This window comes from Chiloscyllium punctatum, chromosome 11 (assembly GCF_047496795.1).
Source record: "Chiloscyllium punctatum isolate Juve2018m chromosome 11, sChiPun1.3, whole genome shotgun sequence".
NCBI lineage: Eukaryota > Metazoa > Chordata > Chondrichthyes > Orectolobiformes > Hemiscylliidae > Chiloscyllium > Chiloscyllium punctatum.
In genome coordinates, this window is record NC_092749.1 from 35,993,191 (window position 1) to 36,004,931 (window position 11,741).

Below are 11,741 nucleotides of genomic sequence, written 5' to 3' on the forward strand. Positions count from 1 at the left end.
TAAGTATTGTTTCAGAAGTAAAGGACAAAAAGAAAATTGGAGTTAATGGTGGATCTGTAATGTGCTGTTTTTTGTAATGGGTAAGTCTGTTTTGAAATTTAAACAACCAATATTAAATATCCATTTCCACTTAGAAAATGGAAATAGTTGTGAAAATTGCTAAAATATTTCTTAGAATTTTGGGAAACATTTTACAATATATAAGTCCAAAAACATGATATCCATTGATGCTTTTATGTTTTTAACTTGAGGGAAAAGTTTGTTTATTCTGTGTATTATCGAGTTATTGATATTTCTGTGTATGAATCTTACAGTACTACTTATAAATATTTAAGTGATCAGAACAAATACTGCAAACTAGGGTCAATTATGTAAACCTGTGATATCGATACTTTTGTCACAAAGCCTTGTGATACTCTGCTTAAGTAGTCCTTTATTCATTGTACATTGAATGTGGGTTTAGCATCACATGTTGAAGTTTAATAATTATTGTGATGTAAGTGGAAAGGTTGTAAACAAAATAAACCCTCAAATAAGTATGAACAAAATTATATTTAAGTAGCACCAGCAGGAATTAGGGGCAAATTACTAACTTTTATAATATTATGATTTAATATTAAGGAAGGAATTCTTGGTTCTTGGTTTTTTTTTATATATAGTGCCTGTAAGAATGAAACTATGATAACGGGCACATCATGTAATTACTAAAATACCTTGATTACGAATATCTCTAATCAAAAACGCTAATAAAATTGTTTAATCAATACTTGTACAGAGAAATTTGCACACACACTGTATTTACTTGTACTTAAATTGACCATTCTTTTATTATGAAACCATTCCCTTTGGTCCTAGACTCTCCCTTGAGGGGAAACATCCTCTCATCATTTCTTCTGTCAAGCCCCTTAGAATCCTAAATGTTTCAATGCCTCCCATTTTTCTCAACTCCAGCGAGTAGAGCCCCAACCTAAGCTTTGGTCATAAGACAATCCCGCACCCCCCATACCAGGGATTAACCTGGTAAACCTTCTGTGAACTGCCTCCAATGAAATGATATCTTCCTTAAATAAGGGGACCAAATCTGCTCTCAGTACTCCAGATGATGTCACACCAGCACCTTGTATAGTTGCAGTAATATTTCCCTACTCTTATTCCAACCTCCTTGAAATAAGGCCCAACATTCCAATACTTGATTACCTTCTGTACCTTTGTGCTAGCTTTGTGTTTTGTACAAAAGTACCCCCAATGTACTTTGTGTAGCAGCTTTTATAGCTACTCATGAGCAAATTCTCTATCAATGCCAATATACAACCCCCAACATCATGGACTCTTATGAACTTAACCTTTTGTGAAGTACTTTAATATACATCTTTTGGATGTCCAAATACAACATGTCTACTGATTCCTCTCCATCCACTTTCATTAACACTTCGTCGACAAACTGTAATAAATTAGTCAGACATGATTTCCATTTCATGAAGTCATGCTGTCTCAACTTGATTAGATTATGGATTTTCCAAATGCTCTCCTATTACTTCCTAATGATCGGACAAGTACCGGAATCAATGATAGGTGTTAGGCTAACAGCCTATAGTTACTTGCTTTTTATCTCCCTCCCTTTTTGAATAGGGCTGGGATAGGGTAAGATACAGAGTAAAAGCTGCAAATTCTACTTGTGTTCAGTTGAGATGGTTTCTGTAGAAATACCTCTTACCAATATTGCCTGTAAGCTGCATGGCAAAGGTACATGCACGGCGATCAGTATACCAATACTGTTTGAAACACTGACTTCTGGTTCTGGAAGGTACTGCTGAGTATGTACTTCAGAGGCCAATGCTGAACCAAAAAAAAACAGTTGGGACACAGCCTGTTTCATAATATCTGATACCTGTGAAAACCTAAGTAAAAAAAATTCATTTTAATGTAGTTAGTGCTCCAAATCATTATGCCTTGGAAAAGCTGATGGGGTATTTGATATTATTTAGTATTTGTCTTTATTTTGAATACTGGTAAGGTTATTGCATGTTGAAAGCAGATTGTTGACTAAAAAGGTTTTTAAATTTGAAGCATTTTTAAAACCTGTTTATCAATAAATAATTCCATAAATTAGTATATAATCAACTGATAGTTTTAATATTGGCTAATGCCTTTTGAAAGTTCAGTTATTAAAAGGCTACTACAATGCAGGCCTTTAAAACTGAAGCCCTGTTTATTGAATTGTACCTCTAATCTTAATACTAATTAGTTTTGTTGTACAGCTGTAGTTTCAAAGATATTTTAATGCATATTTACTCACGAGAACTCCTATTGACAATTAATTTTGAGTTTGATAGTCTAAAAGAATATTATAGGCTGTTTACTCACATTGGGGTATTGAATCTTGAAAAGGACCCTACTGGAGCAGATCAAAGGGGAACAAGACCGGGCAAATTGCTCGAGACACTCAGACAATTGAGAATTAATCATAGGGGGAGCTACCGTCATCTAATGGAGGAGATGCTGGCTAGTTACAGGCTAGCTCAGATCCAGGGGGAAGCAAATACCACCGAACAAGCTGCTTCCAGTGCAGCAATGCCTGCTAGAGAATCAGAGACCAGGTTGCAGGCTGATGAGACTCGTCCTGATGATGTACACTGAACTGATTTGAAGATGTAGTAAGAAATGAGAAACCCCTTAAAACTTAATGATACAAACATTGTGTATCAATTGTGTTTTAAAATTTATTACTTTGCGTGAATTTGTGACCTCTGTTGCATGTCTTTTTTAAAAAAGTGTTTTGTGCTTGTGGATTAGATTTTTTGGTCAGATCACCATAACTGCCCAAGCAGTGACAGTTAATTTTTAATACCTATTTGTAGCATGTCAGTTTTTTGGTTGTAAAAATGTAAACACATTATATGCATGATTCAGAACAGGTACTATGATATTGATAAATCCATCATGCTTATTGTAAATGTTGGTTATTTGTAAACAATGACTATGGGCATGCTTTTGCTTTTTTGCAGTATTCAGCCAGAGAGGGGATTTGTCTTTATTTGAATGTGTAATAAAGCTTTATACCATGTCTGGACCACTGTTTAACTTGCAGTTATTACATGTTAATATGGGTATTCTTTCTTCAATACAATAAATATCCAAAGTAAAACGTGAAACCAGATATCGTGTTTTACGTTGATAAATGGCTGGGGATGCACTGCTATTTCATTGTAAAGATGTAAACTGCAGGCAATGACTACAAATTTGTGCATTTCAGTACATTGCAGTTTCAATTTTTATAAACCCATTTTAAGTGCGTGCACTGTTTTACACACATTTCTGATTTTAGTGCAAACATTTACATGTATGTTGCTGTTTCTTTGATTATCTTGCTTTAAAATAATCAAAGCTGTCAGATTGTTTAGGAAATAACCTAGACTACATACACAGCTATGTATTGTTTGAGACTGCACAGACTCTCTGAGCTAATGCATAACTAACTTCAAGAAATTATTTTGGCGAATTTCTTTTAGACTAAACCAGGCTCGTTATTTTACTAGGTAGTAGTTGATTATTTTCAATAAAGATTTGATTAAATGGTTTTCCAAGTTGTATACTATAAATTATTTTGGGACGGTGTGTGAAAATATGGGTAATGGTTCAGAAATTGGGTGTGCAAGCAGAACAGCACATTTCATCTAAAAAAATGAAAGACACAAATTTCTAATATATGTGCATTTTTAAAAAAATTCCTGTATATCGATTACTTTAGGTTGTAAGTTTGCATGCTGAACTGGTAGATTTATTCTCAGACGTTTTGTCACCATGCTAGGTAACATCATTAGTGAGCCTTCAATGAAGCACCAGTGTTCTGCCCCGCTTGTTATTTATGTCTTGGTCTGTTGTGGTGGGCGATATCACTTCCAGTTCTTTTTCTGAGAGGTTAGTAAATGGGTTCCAAATCGAAATGTTTGTTAATGGTGTTCCAGTTTGAATGCCAGGTCTCTAGAAATTCCGGTGCGTTTCTTTGTTTACCTGTCCCAGGATGGATATATTGTCCCAATCAAATGGCTTTCCCTCTTCATCTGTGTATGGATACTAGTGATAGTTGGTCATGTCTTTGGGTAGCTATTTAGTGCTCATGTCTCCTGGTGGCTAGTTTTCTGCCCATCTGTCCAATGTAATATTTGTCGCAGTCTTTGCAGGGTATTTTGTATATAGAGTCATAGAGATGTACAGCACGGAAACAGGCCCTTCGTTCCAACTTGTCCATGCCGACCAGATATCTCAACCCAATCTAGTTCCACCTGCCAGCACCAGGTCCATATCCCTCCAAACCCTTCCTATTCATATACCCATCCAAATGCCTTTTAAATGTTGCAATTGTACCAGCCTCCACCACTTCCTCTGGCAGCTCATTCCATACACATACCACCCTATGTGTGAAGAGTCACCCCTTAGGTCTCTTTTATATCTTTGCCTTCTCACCTTAAACCTATGCCCTCTAGTTCTGGACTCCCCCACCCCAGGGAGTCTTTATGCGTTTCAAGACATCCAGCACTTCCTCCTCTGTAATATGGACATTTTCCAAGATGTCGCCATCTATTTCCCTACATTCTATATTTATCCTATCCATGACCCTCATGATTTTATAAACATGTATAAGATCACCCCTCAGCCTCCGATACTCCACAAACAAACAGCCCCGGCCTATTCAACCTCGCTCAATAACTCAAATCCTCCAACCCTGGCAACATCCTTGTAAATCTTTTCTGAACCCTATCAAGTTTCACAACATTCTTCCAATAGGAAGGAGACCAGAATTGCATGCAATATTCCAAAGATGGCTTAACCAATGTCCTGCAATGTGGTGCAACTTGACTTCCTAACTCCTGTACTCAATACTCTGACCAATAAAGGAAAGCATACGAAATGTCGTCTTCACTATTCTACCTACCTGTGACTCCACTTTCAAGGACTTATGAACCTGCACTCCAAGGACTCTTTGTTCAGTAACACTCCCCAGGACGTTACCATTAAGTGTATAAGTCTGGCTAAGATTTGCTTTCTCAAAATTCAGCACCTCACATTTATCTGAATTAAACTCCATCTGTCACTTCTCAGCCCATTGGCCAATCTGATCAAGATCCCATTGTAATCTGAGGTAACCTCCTTCGCTGTCCACTACACCTCCAATTTTGGTGTCATCTGCAAACTTACTAACTGTACCTGTTATGCTCACATCCATCATTTATATAAATGATGGAAAGTAGTGGACCCAGCACCGCTCTGTGTGGCACTCCACTGGTCACAGGCCTCCAGTCTGAAAAACAACCTTCCACCACCATCCTCTGTCTTCTACCTTTGAGCCAGTTCTGTATCCAAATGGCTAGTTCTCCCTGTATTCCATGAGATCTAAACTTGCTAACCAGTCTCCCATGGGCTTCCTTGTCGAACGCCTTACTGAAGTTCCTATAGATGGCGTCGACCACTCTGCCCTCATCAATCCTCTTTATTACCTCTTCAGAAAACTTAATCAAGTTTGTGAGACATGATTTCCCATACACGAAGCCATGTTGACTATCCCCTAATCAGTCCTTGCCTTTCCAAATATATGTAAATTCTGTCCCTCAGGATTCCCTCCAACAACTTGCCCACCACCGATGTCAGGCTCACTGGTCTATAATTCCATGGCTTGTTCTTACCACACATCTTAAACAGTGGCACCATGTTAGCCAACCTCCAGTCTTCCGGCACTTCACCTGTGACTATCAATTATACAAATATCTCAGCAACTGACCCAGCAGTCACTTACCTAGCTTCCCACAGAGTTCTCAGGTACACCTGATCAGGTACTGGGAATTTATCTACTTTATGCGTTTCAAGACATCCAGCACTTCCTCCTCTGTAATATGGACATTTTCCAAGATGTCACCATCTATTTCCCCACATTCTATATCTTCCATGTCCTTTTCCACAGTAATTACTGGTGCAAAATACTCATTTACTATCTCCCCCATCTCTTGCGGCTGCACACAAAGGCCACCTTGCCGATCTCCGAGAGGCCCTATCCTCCACCTAGTTACCCTTTTGTCCTTAATGTAGTTGTAAAAACCCTTTGGATTCTCCTTAACTCTATTTGCCAAAGCTATCTCATGTCCCCTTTTTGCCCTCCTGATTTCCCTCTTAAGTATACTCCTACTTCCTTTATACTCTTCTAAGGATTCACTCGATCTATCCTGTCTTTACCTGACGTGTGCTTCCTTCTTTTTCTTAAACAAACCCTCAATTTCTTTAGTCATCCAGCATTTTCCATACCTACCAGCCTTTCTGTTCACCCTAACAGTTTATGATGTTCATTTAGCTGGTTGTTGGTACGGGGTCCTTTAAATTCATCAGTAGCTGTTTCAGTGTATTGATATATTTGTGGGCTACCATGATGCTGAGGGGCTGGAGTAATCTGGTCGTCAGCCCCAAGATGTCTTTATTTAATGGCAGTGTGCCTAGAGTCTCTGGGCGTGCTCTGTCGTCTTGTTTATGTCTGTTGCACAGGAATTGGTGGACTGCACATATCAGGTACCCATTGTTCCTGAATACGTTGTGTAGGTGTTTTTTCTTTGTTTCTCATAGTTCCTGGGTGCTGCAGTGTTTTGTGGTTTGTTTAAATAATGTTCTGATGCAGCTTCGTTTGTGAGTATTGGGATGATTGCTCCTGTAGTTGAGTATCTGGTCAGTGTGCATAGTTTTCCTGTAGATGCTCTCCATTGGCTTTCGTTCTACTGTGAAGTCTCAGAAGGGGAGTCTTGTTCTCTTCCTCTTTGGTGAATTTTATACTGTAAGGATGCTGTTGTTTTTGTTTGTGGGTTTCTTCTAATTTGTTGCTTTTTGTAATGGCAAAGGTGTCATCCACATAGTGGATCGTGGAAAGGGCTGTTCGTTCTAACCTTTGCATAACTGCTGCTGCTAAGAGTTTGGATATTGGTGATACAATAGGTGTCCCATTGATTTATTTGTAGGTCTTGTTGTTGAAGGTGAAGTGGGTTCTGAGGCACAAGTCTACCAGTTTGAGGATGCTGTCCTTGCTGATGTAGTTAGTGCTGTCACTGTTTGTGTCCTTGGTTCCTCCAGCAGAATGAGGTCAGTGTTTCTCTGGCTCGGGTGATGTTTATTGACTTAAATAGGGCAGTCATGTTGAAGGAAACCATGGCCGCCTCATCCTCTACCTTGGTGTCTTTGATGTTGAGGAGTTTCTGGGTGGAATGGATGAAGTGGCTTGAGTCTTCTGCTGTGTGTTTCTGTTTGCATTGCAGTCCCTTAGCTCGCCTGTATGTCGGTGTACTGGGAAGTGAGACTATGGGTCTAAGAGGGGCCCCTTGTTTATTTACCTTTTTTTGGTAATCTGTTGAAATGGGATGTATTGGATCCTTTGGGTTTCATTGTTTAAATGTCTGTCTTGTTAATTTCATCTGTCTTATGAAGTTTCCTAGGGGTATACTGTAATATGGTTTTCTAGTTGTGGAGTCAGGTCCATCGCCACCTCTTGGTATCGGCGAGTAGTGTGTTTGCTTTTTCAATATATTGTGTTCTGTTCAGGATGACAGTCATGCGCCTGTCTGCCGGTAGGACTCTCTCTTCTGAGTCCTTTCAGGGTTTTCCTTTCCAGTGTTTTGAGGGTGTTCTCTTTCTGTTTCATGATGATTCTACGATCTGTTTAATGGCTTACTGGATTTCTTCCCTAAGTGCGTTGTCTTTCAGGATGGATTGCAGTGCTGCTAGGAAGTCCTTTTTGTCTGCACCCCTCCTATTAGGACGACCTTTTCTGTGTCTGTGTTAGTGCCAACAGGTTCTTTATCCAAGTCTCTGTGTTATTGCTGTGTGAGATCTTGGCCAGTTTTTTTTGTCGGGTTAGTCTTTGTCTTGGTCTGCTGTTGTTTAGTGTTGATGGCCACCAGGATGCATGAGCACCAGCTAGCCACCAAAAGCCATGATCAACTATCACTAGTAGCCATACACAAAAAAAGAGGGACACCAATTTGATTGGGACAGGCTAAACAAAGGCATGCACAAGAATTCCTAGAGGCCTGGCATTCAAACTGGAACTCTGTTAACAAACCAGCTTTGACAAAGGGTCAGTTAGACTCGAAACGTCAGCGCTTTTCTCTCCTTACAGATGCTGCCAGACCTGCTGAGATTTTCCAGCATTTTTTCTTTTGGTTTCCGTTACCAAACATATTGATTTGGAACCCATTTACCAACTTTTCAGAAAAAGAAATGGAAGTGATATCACCCACCACAACAGACCAAGATGCACAAATAGCAAGCGGGACAGAACACCAGCGCTTCATTGAAGGCTCACTGATGATGTTTCCTAGCATGGTGACAAAACATCTCAGTGAGCAAACTTACAACCTGAGCTTAAGTCTTCTCCAAAATCGCCTTTTGATTAGTGGTTTAATGTAATGAAAATGCAATGGGGGTACCTGCCCCCCCCCCGGGAATTGTGGCAAACAGGACTTGCTTTTAAAAGACTACCTTAAACTTCAATTTACACATATCAGCTATATGCTGGCCTCTAATTCGAAATGATGTGTATGAGTACCATTATTTGTTTTTAATGTTCTACAGAATTTGCAGGGAAAAGGAACGCTAGTGAGGACTGTGCAAGTCAAGACATCATATTGCAAGCATACGATTGTGTCAGCATACAAATCATCAAACGTTTAGCAAGCTTGAGCACACTTGATCTAGAGGCTATTTATTGAAAAATTGAAACCTATATCGTCGAAAACTTACCTATAATTTAGTTACATTGTAAATCATTTTGTGTCATTCCTGTGTGTGAAATATTATGTTATATATAAACTTTAAACCGTACTAATTCATAATTTAAAAGAAATGCTCATTGGGTTAATTTTTTCATGCTTTCTACCTCCTGCCACAGATTTCATCTTTCCTTTTCTTGCAATTAACAAGTTTTTGCCCATGCAAGTGAAAGATATCAGAAATTGATGAAGAACAAAGCTAACTCAAGATGTAGTGTCATATAATTCAAAATTAGATTAATTTGGTAATTGTTATAAAATTTCTCCTGGGAACCATTTTATGACCCTTATTTATATTGAAACATTACATAGTACAATTAATTGTATATTTGTAGATAAGCACATTAGAACTCTTGAAATGTTTCATAAAAGGTATTTTACAGTATTTGTATTGTTGCTGGTAATCACGTTTCAATTTGGCTTGAGTCAACATTGAATTTTAACCACATTTTTCTCTAGTTATTATTTGCATAATAATCCAGCTAACATGTTGTAAAGGGTAGGTGTTAAATGATGTGTATTCATATATAAGACACCATTTATCACTTGGTGCAAAGCTATTCCAATTTTTAAAAGTAATGTAAACCCCTTTCTTTCCTTTTTATTTGAAATATTCAACAGGTAAGGCATCAGAAAAACTTCTGAACATGTCATGGAGATTGCAAGTGTAATAGTATTATTTTGTTTCTCACAGGGTTCCGCAGATCTTGAAGACCCCTGGTAGTTAAATAGGCTAGAATCGCTAAGAATTTCCTGGTTTGAAATATGGAAGAAACCTTCGTTCACACACCTTTTATTTACTACAAGGGAAATTAAAAATCCAAAGGATCTTCTTTTAAAGTCATTTTGTCAGAAGGGCAGGAGAAGCTTAATTGTTAGAATTATACACCATTTGTTCATTTCTTTTTGCATATTCTAATATTGCCACTCTTGCGCATCTTCCTGTAAAACAGTATTTTGTTGACTGCCTCAGACATACTGATTGCATCTGTACCCAACTTGTTGCCTGACGGAATGGTGATGCTGTTAGGAGATGTAATAAAGTACCTGAGGTGCATGGATTTCTAGTTTCATTTGGAAGATGCACTAAGTACTGTTAATTTAAATCTAACTCACCGGACATGAGCATGTACAAATTGCTGTATAAGGCATTACTTGATTGCAAGGTTCAAGGTTGAGAGCTTCTGCACCTATCTCAGGCCCAGAGGGAACATGCAGTAAGCAGAATGCTGTAGAAATTTATTTTGTGTAATTCTTCACTTCAATTTCTGCTGTACTACCAAATACTCAGTTTTCTCTGCTGTCAGATATGCAGTATATGTTGTCTACGGCTTGCTTGAAGATAACATTGCATTTGGCAATAAATATAGCAAATGTATGGTAAAGTTCCCTTATGATTTTCAAGCATGTGTAGATTATAAGCTCTTGCTAAGCGGAACCTCTGGACAAAAATGAATAGATTAATTTATGCTTCTATGTCAATTGTCATTTGCTTTAAGCATCCCACTCATTATTGCAGAAGTTGAAAATATTGCTATAAAATTTGCCTTTCTCACATACTGTAAATCGTGATTTTGTTCTACATGTGGTTTTCTATTAGTATCATTGATTTGCAGCAGAAATAAAGAGACAGCCTTGTGTAAACTTGGGTATAGTTTTGCAAAAGAGTTGTTTGCATTAACAATTTCAAAACTAGAGATCACATAGATTTATAAATGCAATTTAAAATATTCTATTGTGAATTTAAGCTTTACAGAATTTTTTAAATTTTTGTTCAGTGATTTTTTTTCTTCATTCATTGTGGAATGGGCATGGTACAGAGTGGCTGTCTTTTAAGGTACTTGAAAATTCTTAGTTTGATTTGTATTTCTGCAATAACATGATTTTACTGAGTATGTTTGAGTTATGCATGTATTAAAGTTTTGGTTTAAGTTAATGGTTGAGGGGAAGGGGATTTGAGCAGCATTGAGAGCAGAGAAAGCAATGAATGTATCCACTTGTACACAATACACATGCTATGGATGCCTTTTAAGATTTAAATAATGCAGCTTGTCTGTTAATGGTGTATTGTAGACAATGTTCATTGCCCTTATACATGATTGAAACATACTAATGAGTGATGCTGATTTGAATTTGTATAAAATTGAGTTCATTTGTATTTCTCTCTAACTTTGTTTTTTCCCCTCATTTAAGTCTTTAAGCTGGAAAGCTGCCTGTTACCATACACCCTTGAACACTGGTGCCTACAACCAGCTTCCCCAATCGTTTGGTTCATTGTGTAGGTATGATTCTTGGCTTAGAGAGTATGATTATTGCCAGTGTTTTTATTTATTCACTAGATTTTAGCTACAACAATGAAAATGTCCTGAAGAAGATGATGTTAACAGGTGTTTTGACCCTTTGTTGAGATTATGGGGTTGTTTTAGGATAGGGATGAAGAGTGCACAAGTGGTTTCTTACTTGCCACGGTCTGTCCACTCTGGTCCTTCCCTGTACTGACTATAGTATATTCCCTGTATGATATTTGTGATGTTTCATACAATACAGTGATCATAACCACCTTGTTATCTTCAATAAAGGATTGCTAAATGCATTGTGACTTTTGTATTTACAGTTTGTATCACATTATGTACTGCCCAAGAATAAACCCTATCAGTATTTTGTATGCTTACCTACATAGAGAAAAAGACTGATTCTTGTAATAATCTTGAGCCATATTTACATTATTATGTGACTAGTGGACATGTAATTACTGCAGGTTTTAAAGTCTGAATGGAACTTAAAAGTTTGCATTTCAAAAGGGATTTTGAATTCTATTAGACTTTGGGACTCTGTATTCTGAGGTCAGACAGACTGGAAAAACATTATTTTCAAAAATGGAATTAAGTTTATTGTATTAACTGTTTCCAGAGTGCAGTCTCAATTTTGTTTGATTCCCACAGT

General features: G+C 37.7%; 1 protein-coding gene across 4 annotated transcripts in view; it reads left to right on the plus strand.

Moving 5' to 3' along the window:
• ppm1ba (protein phosphatase, Mg2+/Mn2+ dependent, 1Ba) overlaps positions 1–11,469 on the plus strand; it is a 200,362-nt gene extending 188,893 nt beyond the window's left edge. For 3 of the 4 annotated variants that reach the window (XM_072580621.1, XM_072580619.1, XM_072580620.1), the window contains exon 6: positions 2,389–3,070. In XM_072580621.1, coding sequence (XP_072436722.1) covers positions 2,389–2,637 — 249 coding nt within the window. In that variant the 3' untranslated portion in view covers positions 2,638–3,070. Of the gene's footprint in view, positions 1–2,388; positions 3,071–9,492 lie in introns of those variants that run through there. The other variant, XM_072580622.1, reaches the window with a different exon arrangement.
• The last annotated feature ends 272 nt before the right edge of the window (positions 11,470–11,741 follow it).